At 47.3% G+C, this 16,245-nt stretch overlaps 1 protein-coding gene across 2 annotated transcripts in view; it reads right to left on the bottom strand.

Moving 5' to 3' along the window:
• The window catches only part of scn5lab (sodium channel, voltage gated, type V-like, alpha b), a 707,937-nt gene that overhangs the window by 200,135 nt on the left and 491,557 nt on the right, over window positions 1-16,245 (bottom strand). For both annotated transcript variants that reach the window (XM_038798482.1, XM_038798481.1), the window contains one exon: window positions 12,865-13,236. In XM_038798482.1, coding sequence (XP_038654410.1) covers window positions 12,865-13,236 — 372 coding nt within the window. The remainder of the gene's footprint in view (window positions 1-12,864; window positions 13,237-16,245) is intronic.

Here is a 16,245-nt window from a genome sequence, read left to right as displayed (position 1 = left end):
GCTGTCAATTTCATCTACAGGATGAAATCCAAGAAGAGAGCGACACTGACATGGTTCGAGGAGCTTGAGTATGAGGATGACATCCCCATCTCCGCTCTTTCTGAAGAGAATCTCCAAGCCGTGCTTAACACCTTCCTGGAGACATACCGAAAAATTCAGTCTCAGCATCAACCTCAAGGAACTCAAGTCCTTTACTATCCCACCCAGGGCGAGATCCGGTCTCTCCCTCTTTCAAGATGATCAAAGAAATCCTACCAAGCGTCGAACATTTCCCATACCTGGGAGGCTCCTCTCATCTAAGACTGGCATCGATGTGGAGATTCAATGACATGTCCAATCCACGAGTGTTTCCTTCGGACGTCTAAGGGCGAGAATCTTTGACATCAGCAACATTCGGGCTAATAGCAAGATGCTCGTGTACAAGGCAGTCGTCTTCCCAACTCTTCTATACAGCTCAGAAACTTTGACTATGTACAGACATCACCCAAAGGCCCTAGAGAGTTACCAGCAACGCTGTCTAAGATGTATTCTTCCCACCAGGTGTGAGGATCGGCCTACTAACATCAGTGTTCTTGAAGGAGCCAAGAGCAGAAGCATTGATGCCATGGTCTTCCGAAACCAACTCCACATGTACTTCAGAGGTCAGAGTCCCAACTGCCAAAGCAAATCTTCTTTGTTCAGCTCAAGGAAGCCTTCCGAACAGGAGGAGGACAAAGGAAGCGCTTCAAAAACACCCTGAAGGCTTACTTCATGAAATACAATGCCAACATCAATGCCTGGGAGACCCTTGCTCAGAAGAGTCCCATTTGGAAGAACCTCCTGATTGAAGGGCCACAATTCTTCCTGACACCTGACAGCAAGAGGAGGCCCAGAAAAGGAGCCTGAGAAAGGAATGCCAGCGATGTCGAATCGAAGCATCTTTGGAAACATCTGCCAAGTGTGTGGTTGACGATGCGGTTCTAGGGTCGGGCTCATCAGCCACGCAAGGACCCACAGAACCCATGACCAGTCACACGGAGTTTCTTAGTCGCCAGTGAGTGATCACTGAAGAAGGAATCATTGAGGTGTCCGTTTGCTTCAGTTATAGGCTCAAGCCCACCTTCACAATATACACACACAATGTAGCTTGTCACTTCAGGGCAGTACTGAGGGAGCGCTCACCAACAGAGATGCTATCCCATGGATGGAACATCAAACCAAAACAATACCTGATAGTTTCAGTCAGCATTGATGGCTTGTGGTATGCTCTGAAAATTCATCCCGACCCTGCCAATAATAGGTTCATCTGCTACTTGTGTGAGCTTACTTGTGTGAGATGATTGTTCCAACAACTTAACAATGGTAAATCTACTTGTGAATAATTCACTCCATGTGAAGCACCACTCGATATATTGAAGATGCTGGGCTACAATTCTATTCTTCCCGTGTTAGCCAAAGCAGGCATGGGCAGCACAATGGCACAGTGGTTAGCACTGCTGCCTCACAGCTCCAGGGTCCCGGGTTCAATACCGGTCTCGGGTGACTGTCTGTGTGGAGGTCGCACTTTCTCCCCCCTGTCTACATGGGTTTCCTCCCGGCGCTCCGGTTTCCTCCCACAGTCCGAAAATGTGCAGGTTAGGTGGATTGGCTGTGATAAATTACCGCTTAGTGTCCAAAAGGTTAGATTAGGTCAGTGGGTTATGGGGACAGGGTGGAGGCGTGGCCTTAAGCACACCTTCAAGGGCCACTGCAGACTCAATGGGCCGAATGGCCTCCTTCTGCACTATAAATTCTATGATGCCAGAAGGACTATTCGACCCCGCGGGGCATCACAGATCAGCTCAACCCTGCCTTTTGGTTGTCGTACATCCTCGGCAGCACGCCAACTACCATTGGGTTAGCTGATTCAGTAGGGACTGAGGCTCAGGAATTCTGCTGGTTACTGCACAGCCCAGCTTCCCTCCAGGAAGTGCACTTATCCATTAAGCCCCAGAGAACCCCAACAGCATTTCTCCTGATGAAATACATCACTGGACAGTTCTGCAACTTCCTCCTCCCCGAAGCAGCAAATCAAGTGGTGCTCAGCGAACTGCTGCCCAAATCCATCGGGCAGGACACCAGATCAGAAGCATGTCTATATCTCCTCTTACTCCATTAAGAGCATCAAGCCGGGAAGAAATCATGTACGTGCAGTCTAACTGGTCAGTCCCACGAGGATGAAATGCTACTTGTATCTGGTATCACAGACATTCTTAATGAGCTATTTAAGCAATGAATCGATATCTCTTTTCTCAGCCTGGAGCCAGAGAGCAAGTAATCCCCCATGTGTCTGAGCTTGTTTTTATGTGTGCAACTAAATCATGGCATTTTGAAGCACTGGGAAGGATAGTTCCAGGAAAAAAAACAGCCTGGTGCTTGGTAGCATTTACCCTATAAAACTGAATCAGTCAGAGCCAAAGGGACGTCCCTGGTAACAATGGGTACAGCACAGTACACAGTCGGCTAAATGGTCTCCTCTGTGCTATTTCATTTTATCACCGCCTGGGTGGTAATCTGCAACGCTAGATGGGTTCCATTTTAGCTCAAACTATTTGTTAACTCCGAAAGAAAACTCTTCCTTTTAAACGCCACTTTCCCCAAGGATCCTCGAAAGTCACCAGGAGGTATTTTTGAATTAAGAATATGTTTTGAAACAATCACACAGTACTGTGCGTTTTGTTCGCTACCTTCACACTCGCCCTTTAAAAATCTGACATGTGCTACCTGACTGACAAGAAATGAATTATCCCTTGAAATGGAGTTGAGTTATTTTTGATTCTGTCTAAAGAGGTCAATGTAGCTGGAAATGATCAAATGCTCTGTGGGTAACAACCAGTCTCCATGTTACTGCAGCAGAAGCTGAAATGTTGTGCGAATGCTGAAGATATGAGAGGCGAATAATGTTTTGGAAGGTCTTATTTTGCCTCATTGCTTTCGGGTTTGGTGGAGTTTTGGCACCGACCGTCCCATTAGAAAATTCCAGCAGCGGAACATTCCAGATTGTACTTGGCCTGCGTTTGGACCAAATGATTATTTTCCACCTTTAATCTGGGCTTTTCCACATTCTACAAAAAAACCTGATTATCAGTTGGATTCCCTTACTTAGCACAAGCCCTACAGAGAATACAGAATGTTTCCAACCTGCGTGCAGCCTAATTTGTTTTCATATTATTGTTGCAAGCCCTTGACGCCGAGACATGGCGTGAGGTGGGGTGGGGGCGGGTAGAGGGGCCGCAGAATGAGGTATAAACAATTCACGAGATGGGATTTCCTTCTTCAGGGGAACTGTGTGTCTCAAACAGACCCATTATACAAGGGAATTAGTTTGGATTAGCACACCAAAGAGTTAACATTTCTGATCTACGCCAATCCCAGGATGTAGGATCACAGGATAATCTAACACAAAACCAGGCCATTTTCCCCAAGATGTCAATTTCAGGTTTTGTGAAGGAGCATCGACCAGCGCATCATGAACCTTTGTCTACAACGTGCCAAGAACCAGCACGCAACATTCATGAGGGTCTATGCCCCAACCCTTGATGCCAATTGGTCCAAAGAAGGCTTCTACTCTGCCCTGGACACCATGCTCTCCAACATATAAAGTCTTCCTCCTTGGGGACTCCAATGCCAGAGTTAGGGTTTGAAAGGACTCCCAACTTTGGAAAGGAACCATCGGAAAGGAAAGAGTTGGGAATTGCAACACCAACAGCGTAGAACACCAGCTCATCATCACTAACACACTGTTCCACCAAAAACACAAGTTCAAGATTTCCTGGAGATATCCTCGTTCAATGCACTGGCGCATGATTGACTGCATGATTGTCTGATCTCGGGATAAAAAGGATGCCCTCATCACCAAAGCGATAACCACTGAAGGTGACTGCTGGACAGACCACCGGCTTATCCGCTCCTCTATATCCATCAAACTGCACCAGAAACAATGGAAGAGGAGAAACGGCTCTGAAAAAAGATCAACGTTGAGCAGCTTCAAGAGCTAAGCCTGAATTTCCAATAATGTCTTCTCCAAAGTATCCATTCTTTTGGAGTCGAGGAAAAAGGAAAGAACTGAAGACAGCCATAGTCTCAAGCTGTGAAAAAACCATTGGGCAGAAGGTCAGGAGATACAAAGGCTGGATGGGTGAGAACGATCACACCTTCCAAGACCTCAATCGACAAGAAGAGGAAAGCCCTCCGACACCCTGCTCCACTCGGCCACCCTCCTGCACCCCACCACAACATGGCACCCTGCCATCACCCCACCCCCACCATCAGCCCGCCCCTACCCTGCATCCCTCCAGCACGCTGTCCAGCAATACTTTTATTTTAAAATTCACAATTGTCTTTTCAGTTCTCTCCATGGCCCCACCCCTCTCAATCACAATATCTCCCCTCCTGGTCCACAACCCTCCATGTTAGCTGCATTCCTCCAATTCTAGCTTCTTGTCCAGCCTTGATTTAAATCACTCCGCGATTTGTGGCTGTGCCTTCAACTGCCTGGGTCCGAACCTCTGGAAGTCCCTCTGGTAGCTAAACCTGTTTTCCTCTCTGCACACTTTTCCTCATTTCAGACGCTTCTTGGAGACTATCTTTGTGACCAAGTTCTTGTCCGAACATGTCCTTACATGGCTCGATGTCAAGATTTGTTTGACAGTGCTCCAATGAAGTGCCTGGAGATATTTTACTGCATTAAAGGCACTATATAAATGCAAGTTGTTGTTGTTGATTGAACTCAATTGTCACGCAAAAGTAAGAATTGTAGCTGGTGTTGTAATGATAGTCTAACAATACACAGAGTGATGGGGGCTGAGGAAGCCTATGTATAATCTCTTGTTTCTGCTGTTTCTCTTGTCTGAGAGTCTGTGTCAGTAACAGACTCGCTCATGGCATTTCAGTAAATGTGGAAGGTTTACAGTGTCTCTCTTGCAGTGCCAGCCATGGCTCAGGAGATAACTTTGTCGCCTCTGAGTCAAAAGATTGTGCATTCATGATCCCACTCTAGAACCATGAACACAACTGCAGTCCCAGCAGAGCACAGAAGGAGGCACTGTTGCAGGTGACATCTGTCAGGCGTGGTGTTAAAGCAAGTTCGTTTAAATCTAACATTTTTATTAATGGAATGTATTCCAAGTCAATATGTCAAGGAACCAATTAGAGAAGAAGCTAGTTTGATTCTAGTATTATACAATGAGATTAGTTAATTAATAATTAGTTGCAAAAGTATCTGGGGAAGAGTGATCATAATATTTTCTTTGAGAGTGATTTGGTTAACTTTGAAAATAGGGTCTTAAATCTGAACAAAGCAAACTATGTAGATACAAGGGATGAGTTGGCTAAGGAAAATTGAGAAACCAGATTAAAAGATGCGATGGATGGTAGTTAACTCATAATTCATGATGAATATAAATTCCTTGAAGAATAAAAATCAAAATGGGAAGAGTAGTCCATTGTTACTAACCAAAGAAATTGAGAAAGAGACTTATAATGTTGTCAAAAAGAGCCCGAGGATTGGGAGAATTTTTTAGGATTCAGCAAAGGATGTCCGAGAAATTAATGAGGAAAGAATAAACAGATATGAGGATACATGAACAACAGGTTTAAAAAGAGATTAGAGAAGCTTATTAGGTATGTAAAAAGGAAGAGATTCAATCGATGCCATGTCCAACTAGGGTCATGGTTTGAGTTCCACACAAAGATTGGACTGTGGGGCGGTGGTTAGCATTGCTGCCTCACAGCGTCGAGGACCTGGGTTCGATCCCGGCCCTGGGTCACTGTCCGTGTGGAGTGGCCCTGGGTCACTGTCCGTGTGGAGTGGCCCCGGGTCACTGTCCATGTGGAGTTTGCAAATTCTCCCTGTGTCTGTGTGCGTTTCACCCCACAACCTAAAGATGTGCAGGGTATGTAGATTGGCCACGCTAAATTGTCCCTTAATTGGGTAAAAGAATAATCGAGACTGCACTGCTGCACACTCAGAGAGGACGATACCCTGCTGTAGAATTGAGATCTCAACTGTTGGATTTGCATATAACGATCCCTTGGACCAGCAGAAACATTCTCCCAGTGTCCTGAAAACATTCCTCTCTGAATGAATGCTACCTCAGCCAGATTAACCTCCCAGTCCTATAATCACTGCACTGCAAAAGCTAATTCACTGAGTACGTTAATCATTTTGAGAGATATTTATACTTCTTTCCTGATCTTCAAATCCAGTTTTCAAATCCTTCATTGGCTTTGCTCCCTCTCTCCCCTCGCCCCTCCCCAGCCGTTTAGCGGCTGTTGTCTACAGAGTCAAAAGTTCTGCTCCTTCTCACAAACACCTTTATTTTCCTCTAACACAACTCTGTACAAAAACTCTATCATCACATCACATGCTCCCAAGGCAACCTGAAGCTTCTTTACATATCAGTGCCAATTATTGGATTTTAACATAAATGAGACATTTAATTGGAATGTCTCTTAACCCATTCCTTAACACACCACAGCACAGAGCTCCCTAGATGGCCAATAGGAGCAGAGGATAAGGGCTCCAGATCATTCCAAAAATCCAGTCCAGCACAAATCAGTAACATCCAATGAGTGACTGGAAGTGACATGATGAAGTGACATTCATTTCCCCACCGTGTTGCTGACATGCTGTCACTGACTGTTACCTTCATACAGGTGTTAGCTATTGCATGGAGGTAACACTCTGACCTTTGAGACACAGAAGATTGTAGGTTCAAGTCCCACCCCAGAGGGGGGGGTACGGAAATTTAGACTGACACTGGGATGTTTAACTGAGGGCCATTTTCTCCCTCAAAGAGAGTGTTCCTATATTACAAGAATTGCCATATTTGAAAAAGTCCTTCAGGAGCTGTAAAGCACCTTAGGGGACATTGAGGTTGCAAAAGACACGTTATAAAAGCAGGTGTTTTTTTCATGTATTTTCGGGGATTTTCACAATATTTTAATGTAGTGTTAATGTAAGCCTAATAGTGACACTAATAAAGATTATTAATATATTGTCATTTCAGGAGGATATGAGAGGATGGTTAGGGGCTGATTTGGCTCACTGGGCTAAAATTCCAGAGAACCCGGTCTCAATACCATTCACATAATTTCCTCAAAATTATAACTTCAGTGAAGGGGCTGGTTTAGCACACTGGGCTAAATCGCTGGCTTTGAAAGCAGACCAAGGCAGGCCAGCAGCACGGTTCAATTCCCGTGCCAGCCTGCCCAAACAGGCGCCGGAATGTGGCGACTAGGAGCTTTTCACAGTAACTTCATTGAAGCCTACTCGTGACAATAAGCGATTTTCATTTTCATAGTTTCACAGAGCTGGGCTGCTTCCCACCCCAGGTGCCAGAGATTATCTGACCTACAGATGGCGCCCTTTAGCTTCGCTGGATCGGAGAAGGGGCGGGCAGAGGTGGGAATAAGAGAGACATGAATGGGATAGATAGGGTGGATATTAAGGCACTTTTTCCATTAGTAGAGGGTCAATAGCCAGGGGGCATAGATTTAAGGCAAGAGGTAGAAGGCTAAGAGGGGATTAGAGGAGAAACCTTTTCCGCAGAGGGTGGAGGGGGTGTGGAACTCACTGCCTGAAAGGGTGGTTGAACCAGTAACTCTGGTAACATTTTCGAAATATTTAGAGAGTGACTTGCGCTGCCTTAACTTCTCGGGCTGTGGGCCCAGAGCTGGAAAATGGGATTAGTAAAGTCAAATCTTTGTTGACCAGCATGGACAAGCTGTGGCTTCGAGAGCTAATCAGGACAAGTCACATTACCTGGAGATAATTAAGGCCAATGTCTCTTTTCCCGTTCCCAATAGTTCTAATGTTCCACAGGGAATTCGTTTCAATTCCGCAGTATTTGGAATGCACCCTGGGCCAGGATTTCTGATAATCCCATTATAATTTTCGCCACATAACTGTTTAACTTCCGACTGAGTACCAAAAAGCATTCATTTTAATCATTGACAAAACTCCACGCATTTTCTTTTCATCTTCCTTCATGCAGCTGACCCGTGATGATTTTTCTTTTATTAACCTCCCATTACCTAGCAACACGTTTATCTTTTGGACCCTGGATCAGTCCAACAACCTTAATCTTCACGCCACTGCATCCCTGCCACCTAATGTGTCCCTGACGATGGAACGTTCTGCAGATGGCACCATGAAGTGAGCAGCGGTTTCCATAGCACTAATACTGCCATCACCTCGGCAACCAGTCCCAATGCTGCTCCTCCCAGTCCATCTATATTGAAGGTTATTTAGCTGATGAGGAAGTGTTATGGGTTTTCAAACAAAAACGCGAAAAAGGCCTGTTAAAATTATTTGGCTGCTAAGATGTCCAACTAAATGTGGTGGCACAGTGGTTAGCACTTCTGCCCCACAGCACCAGGGACCTGGGTTCAATTCCGGCCTTGGTCGATTATTTGTCTGGAGTTTGGACGTTCTCCCCGTGCCTGCTTGGGTTTCCTCCAGGTGCTCCGGTTTCCTATCACAGTCTAAACATCATCGAATCATGGAATCTATAGTACAGAAGGAGGCCATTCGGCCCATCAAGTCAGCCCGGACCCTCCCAAAGAGCACCCTACCTAGGCCCACTCCCCCACCCTATCCCTGTAACTCCGTAACCCCACGTAACCGTCGGACACTAATACTACTACTAATAATAATCTTTAGTATTGCCACAATTAGGCTTACATAAACACTGCAATGAAGTTACTGTGAAAAGCCCCTTGTCGCCACATTCCGGCGCCTGTTCGGGTACACGGAGGGAGAATTCAGAATGTCCAATTCACCTAACAGCATGGGCGGTATTCTCCGCTCCCGATAAAAATGGGGATGGCCGTCGTGAAATCGGCCGAGGTGCACGACGGCCTCGGGGCCCACTCCCCGCACCTAATTCACCCCCACCCGGGGGGTTAGGAGCGGGCCTCCGTCTTTCCTGGCCGTGACCTCGTCACGCCAGAAATGACGCGCAAAACGGCGCATTTGTGAGGTAATTAGCGCATGCGCGGGTTGCCAGTTCCAACTTCATCGCGCAGATGGCGTGAACCGCGCATGTGCGGTGGCCGTCTTTCTCCTCAGCTGCCCGGCAAGATATGGCGGCTTGATCTTGCCGGGCGGCGGAGGGGAAAGAGTGCGTCCGTTTTGGACGCTGGCCTGACGATCAGTGGGCACCGATCGCGGGCCTGTCCCCTCCTGAGCACAGTCGCGGTGCTCCCGTCCAAATCAGGCCCCTAGGTGCCCAAAACGGGCATCTGGCGCCCGTTTCACGAATGCAGCAACCAGGTGTGGTTGCTGCCGTGGTGAAACGGGCGTGAAGGGCCCGGCCGCTCAGTCCATCGAGCTCGGAGAATCGCCGTTCGCCGATTTTTCCGAGCGGTGGGGGGAGAATTGCCGGGGGCGCCAAAAATGTCGGCAGGCCCTCGCGCGATTCTCCCACGCCACATGGGGAGCGGAGAATTCCGCCCCATATCTTTTGGGACTTGTGGGAGGAAACCGGAGCACCCAGAGGAAACCCACAGAGGGAGTGGGCCTAGGTAGAGTGCTCTTTCGGAGTGTCAGTGCAGACTCGATGGACCCAATGGTCTCTTTCTGCCCTGTAGCCATTCTATGTTCTCGTTTCTCCCTACCCACCATCCCAAATATTTGTTTACGCAGTTTTTTTTCTTCTCTGTCCTCTGTATATCCGCCCTTCTGCCAGTGGAAATAGTTTTGCCTCATCGACTCTGACTGGAACACCCCATGATCGAGGCAGATGCGATTACGATACGTTATCTTTGGGTTGAATGTTCGCTTTATGGTTACTGGGGCTGGGGTGCAGCGGTATCACAGTAAGAAAAGCAAGGGAGACGGGAAGGAGGGAATTTCAGGTGAGCACAAAATAATCTGGCAACCACCTCAGACACAGGAGCGTCCTTGCAAGATTGGCAATGAGAGGTAATAGTTTGCCCATTTACCACCGTGTTCTTCCCCAAGCTGCATTTTCCCACAAAATTCCAGAGAACCCGGTCTCAATACCATTCACATAATTTCCTCAAAATTATAACTTCAGTGAAGGGGCTGGTTTAGCACACTAAGGGGCTGGTTTAGCACACTGGGCTAAATCGCTGGCTTTGAAAGCAGACCAAGGCAGGCCAGCAGCACGGTTCAATTCCCATACCAGCCTCCCCGAACAGGCGCCGGAATGTGGCGACTAGGAGCTGTTCACAGTAACTTCATTGAAGACAATAAGCGATTTTCATTTCATTTCAAGTGATAAACTAGTACCAGAAATATCCGAAATAGGAGTTTGTGTACTCCATTCTGCCCTTTGAGCATTCTCCACCAATCAACAAGCTCATGGCTGATTTACCTCAGCTCCTCCTTCTGGCACTATCCCCATGAACCTTCATCCCTGGAGTACCCAAAAAGACTTTTGTCTTGAATATATTCAATCAGTGAGAATTCCACAACTCTCTGAGGTAGACAATTCCACCAGCTCATGACCCTTAAAGTAAAGACATTTTTCCTCATCTTAGATACAAGTGGACAAAGCCTTTTTATGTTTGTGGCCCCTTGCTTGAGATTCCCCATTCAGAGAAATAATTTTTCTCACCAAACAAAGAACAAAGACAGTAGAGCACAGGAACGGGCCCTTCGGCCCTCCAAGCCTGTGCCGATCATGGTGCCCTAACTAAAGAAAAACCTTCTGCCCTTACTCGGTCCGTATCCCTCTATTTCCTCCCTATTCATGTACCCATCCAGATGCCTCTTAAATGTTGCTCATGTGCCTGCTTCCACCACGTCCTCTGGCAATGCACTCCAGGCACCCACCACTCTCTGCGTGGAAATCTTACCCCGCACATCTCCCTTAAACGTTCCCCCTCTCACCTTGAACCTGTGCCCCCTTTGTAATTGACACTTCCACCCTCTGACTATACACCCTGTCTATGCCTCTCATAACTTTGTAGACCTCTATCAGCTCTCCCCTCAGCCTCCGTCTTTCCAGTGAAAACGATCCTTGTTTATTCAACCTCTCCTCATAGCCAACACCCTCGACTCCATGCAACATCCTGGTGAACCTTCTTTGCACTCTCTACAAAGATTCCACGTCCTTCTGATAATGTGGTGTGCAGAACTGCACACAATACTCCAAATGTGGCCTAACCAAGGTTTCATACAGCTGCAACATAATTTCCCAACTCCTGTACTCAATGCCCCGGCTGATGAAGGCAAGCATTCCATATGCCTTCTTAATCACCTTGGCCACCTGTGTTGCCACTTTTAGGGAACTGTGGACCTACACACCCAGATCCCTCTGTATGTTAATGTTAAGGGTTTTGCCATTTACAGTATAATTCGTACCTAGATTTGATCCTCCAAAATGCATCACCTCGCATTTGTCCGGATTAAACTCCATCTGCCATTTCTGTGCCCAAGTCTCCAATCTATATCCTGTTGTATCCTCGGACAATCCTCGGCACTATCAGCAACTCTGCCAATCTTCGTGTCATCCGCAAACGTGCTAATCAGACCACCCACATTTTCCTCCAGATCACTACAAACAACAGAGATCCCAGCACTGATCCCTGCGGAACATTACTATCTACAGATCTCCATTCAGAAAAACACCCTTCCACTGCTACTCTCTGTCTTTTATAAACAAGCCAGTTTTATATCCATCTAGCCAGCACACCCTGAATCCCATGTGATTTTAATTTTTGTACCAGTCTGCCATGTGGGACCTTGTCAAACACCTTACTAAAGTCCATATAAACTACATCCACAGCCTTTCTCTCATCAATTTTCTTTGTCACCTCTTCAAAAAACTCAATCAAGTTAGTGAGACATGACCTTCCCCGTGCCAAAACCATGTTGCCTGTCACTAACCAGTCCATATTCCTCCAAACGTGCATATATCCTGTCCTTCAGTATATTTTCCAAAGCTTCCCCATCACTGTTGTCAGGTTCACCGGCCTATAATTTGCTGGACTGTCCCTGCTTCTTTCTTAACAAGGGAATAACATTGGCTTCTCCAGTCCTCTGGAATTCTGGAACCTCGCTATGTCAAAGAGGATAATAATAATAATAATAATCACTTATTGCCACAAGTAGGCTTCAATGAAGTTACTGTGAAAAGCCCTCAGATGCCACATTCCGGCACCTGTTCGGGGAGGCCGGTACGGGAATTGAACACGCGCTGCTGGCCTTGTTCTGCATTACAAGACAGCTGTTTAGCCAACTGTGCAAAACCAGCCCCTGTGAAAATGTGAAGATATCGGTTAAGGTCCAAGCTATTTCTCCCCTTGCCTCCTGCAGTAACCTGGGATGGATCCCATCTGGCCCCAGGGACTTGTCTACCATGTTGAGACCCTTAAATTATAGCATTCAATTAGATCCCCTCTCATTGTTGCACTGTTATACTTTGTTATACTGGGGCTGGTTTAGCACAGGGCTAAATCGCTAGCTTTGAAAGCAGACCAAGGCAGGCCAGCAGCACGGTTCAATTCCCGTAACAGCCTCCCCGAACAGGCGCCGGAATGTGGCGACTGGGGGTTTTCACAGTAACTTCATTTGAAGCCTACTCGTGACAATAAGCGATTTTCATTTCATTGAATGTAGGCCTCGTCTACTCAATGTCCCCTCAGCCTCTAATCCTAGGAACTAGCCGATCATTGCACTCTCTCGAGGGGAGGGCAAGTGTGTCTTTTTCAGGGAAGGAGGGCAAAACTGCACCCAGTGCTCTATGTGTAACCTCACTAATGCTTGGACTGAAACTTACCATCCAATCTCCTTGTAACAATATTGTTTTCCTTCCTAATTGATTGCTGTTGTCAAATTTTTAAAAAAGTTTTATAAGAAATATCAGTGCTTACGTTGTCTTCTATGATTGGCTTTCCCACTGTCACTTGTGGGAGAAGGAGGCTGCTTGGTGAGATGGGAGGTCCTCCAACGACGCTCACCACGCCATTCTGGTCCACGGCACTGTGCAACTTCCTCCGCCCACTGAGTGACACACTGACTGTGCTTGGCACCGATCGGTGACTCCCGTGACTCTGGATGCTGTTGGTTCTGTACAGCTGAGGGAGGCACAAGGTGTCCCTGACACTCTCGGTTTCGTCAAAGACGCTGACCTCGTCATCCGAAAATATGTTCTCCATGGCTGCGTCCGCGGAGTGAGTCCTGAAGCGAAATATGCTGCTCCGCCTGAGCGGATGGCGATTTGAGAGTATTGGCGTCATGAGAGGCTGCGGAAAGAATCCAAATTGGTAAAGGTTCACACACACACACAACAACACACTAAACTGACAGATGAGGAAGCAATGAGCAGACAGTTGAGGTTGCATAATGCCTTGGACTAGAATGGCATGGAGAGCGTGGTTGGAGGACCTCACCTCTCATTAAGTGGCGTGGTGGTAGTGTGACCATCCAGAGACCCGAGGCAATGCTCTAGGGATCTGGGTGGAAATCCCATCAGGGCAGAATTCCATTAAAAAATTCTAGAATGCAAAGTCTGGTGATGACCATGAACCGATTATCAATTTTTATAAAAATTTGTCTGGTTCACGAATGTCCTTCTGGGAAGGAAATCTGCCACCCTTAACCGAGTCCTGCCCACATGTGAGACTCCAAACCCACTGAAATGTGGTTGATTCTCAAATGCCCGCCAGCGACGCCCACATCCCCTAAATTAATTTGAAGCAATTTTGGGACATGGAAGGATTTGGAAACAAGGCTGAAAATTTTTAAATAAAGATATTAATTGACCCGTTGGCAATGTAGGCCAGTGAGCGCAGTGCGGTTACGGGTTTCAGCAGCGGACGTGCTGAGACAGGGTCGAAGGTGGAAACGGGCAGTCTGACTGAGAAGATGAAGTTGGTGGAAGGCTTCGCCCAATTTGAAACAAACACATTAACCCCGGTGCTTTGCAAACAAAGCCGCCAAAAGGAAACCGAAAGCCCTAAATATAAATAAAGGTGTGTTATAATTCCCGAATAATGCCCATGTTTTGGTCAGTTCAATAAACCTGCCGGTTAAATGACCTGCATTCAAATGCAGGTCCCCAGATCATTGCCCTATATTATAGTTCAGAGACAGGTAGAGTGGGGGATATGCCAGGCCATAAGGTTGCAGATTGTGGTTGAATACAATCTGCTGCTGCTGATGGCCCACAGCGCCTCATGGATGCCCAGTCTTGAGTTGATAGATCTATTCTTGTGGCAGTGCCGAAGATATCCTCAATGTGAAGACGGTGGAGGGCGATGAGTTCTCCGCCTCCCCAGCTGAATGTTCCACGTTGGCACGCCGTCTTTGGCAGCGGGATTTTTCATTCCCGCTGCTGGCCAATGGGATTTCTCATTGTGGCTACCTCATGGCGCCGGTAAACCTGCACTGCCAGTAAAACGGAGTATCCGCCGGCGGATAATTCACCCTGGGATCTTGTCTTGATATAGACTGTCTGGTTGCCACTCCTACTGATACCGTTATGGACAGATGCATCTGCAGTAGGTAGATTGGTGAAGATTTTTTCTTTTGTAAATTTAGAGTACCCAAACCTTTTTTCCAATTAAGGGGCAATTTAGCACAGCCAATCCACCTAGCCTGCACATCTTTGAGTTGTGGGGGTGAAACCCACGCAAACACGGGGAGAATGTGCAAACTCCGCACGGACAGTGATCCAGAGCCGGGATCGAACCTGGGACCTTGGTGCCGTGAGGCTGCAGTGCTAACCACTGCACTACCGTGCTGCCTAGATTGGTGAAGATGAGGTCAAGTATGCTTTTCCCTTTTGTTGGTTCTCTCTGCACTTGCCAAAGGCCCAGTTTAGCAGCTATGTCCTTTTGGACTCGACCAGCTCAGTTCAGTAGTGGCCACTCTTGATGATGGACATTGCAGTCCCCCACCCAGAGTATGGTCTGTGCCTTTGCCACCCTCTGTGCTTTCGCCAAGAGATGTTCAACATGGAGGAGTACTGATTCATCAACTGAGGGGAATGTGCGGGGGTTGGGGGGAGGGGTAGCGGGGGGAGGGGGGGTTCTGACCTGCCGGTGGGACAGGACCTACCCAGGGATAGTGCTGGTACTGTCTGAGACATTGGTTATAAGGTATGATTCGATAAAAATGTCGATGTCAGGCTGGGCAGCACGGTAGCATTGTGGATAGCACAATCGCTTCACAGCTCCAGGTTCCCAGGTTCGATTCCGGCTTGGGTCACTGTCTGTGCGGAGTCTGCAAATCCTCCCCGTGTGTGCGTGGGTTTCCTCCGGATGCTCCGGTTTCCTCCCACAGTCCAAAGATGTGCAGGTTAGGTGGATTGGCCATGATAAATTCCTTTTAGTGTCCAAAATTGCCCTTAGTGTTGGGTGGGGTTGCTGGGTTATGGGGATAGGGTGGAGGTGTTAATCTTGGGTAGGTTGCTCTTTCCGGGAGCTGGTGCAGACTCGATGGGCCGAATGGCCTCCTTCTGCACTGTAAATTCTATGTAAATCTATGTGATGTTGGACTTGTCTGTGTGACAGCTAGCTCTCCCACGAGTGGAGAGGGTGGCATAATGTTATTGTCACTGCACTAGCAATTCAGGGTAATGCCCTGCGGTCCTGGGTTCCTATCCCACCAGGGCAGATGGGGAAATTTGAAAACCTGGAATTATGTCTAATGATGACCATTAAATCATTGCCAATTGCCGCAAAAACCTACCTGGTTCACTAATGTACTTTAGGGAAGGAAATCTGCCACCATACCAGGTCTGGCCCAGACCCCGACCCACACAGTGATGTGATTGTCTCTTCACTGTCCCCCTCTGAAATGGCCTAGCAAGCCTCAGGGGCAGTGCGGGCTGGCCAACAAATGCTGGACTTTCTAGCAGCGCCCACATCCCAAGAATGAATTCACAAAAAACTTCCCCATGAACTGATCATTTTGATCTAATTTTAAGTTGGTTCTCCTAATTCTTATGTGGGCGGTCGTTCTCCTCCCACGGTTCCTCTGTGAAGTTCCTTGAGACTTTAAAAAAAAATGTTTAAAATGCAAATGGTCATTATTGTGAAGGGTCAGTACCCTTCCGGTGCTGAGGAAGAGGCTTTCGTTTGGCTGCAGGGGGCGATCTGGGGCAGCTTAAAACAGAAAGAGAAGTCTGAACGGTGACCAAATAGAGGGGTTTAAAATTCTGAAAGGTTTTGATAGGGCGGACACAGAGAGAATGTTACCTCGTGGGGAGGAGTGTCACTGGAGGACGTCAATTCAATATAATTACCCAG

This window comes from Scyliorhinus canicula, chromosome 5 (assembly GCF_902713615.1).
Source record: "Scyliorhinus canicula chromosome 5, sScyCan1.1, whole genome shotgun sequence".
Classification (NCBI taxonomy): Eukaryota; Metazoa; Chordata; class Chondrichthyes; order Carcharhiniformes; family Scyliorhinidae; genus Scyliorhinus; species Scyliorhinus canicula.
Note: the sequence above shows the minus strand (reverse complement) of the source record. Positions and strands in the feature narration are given on the sequence as shown.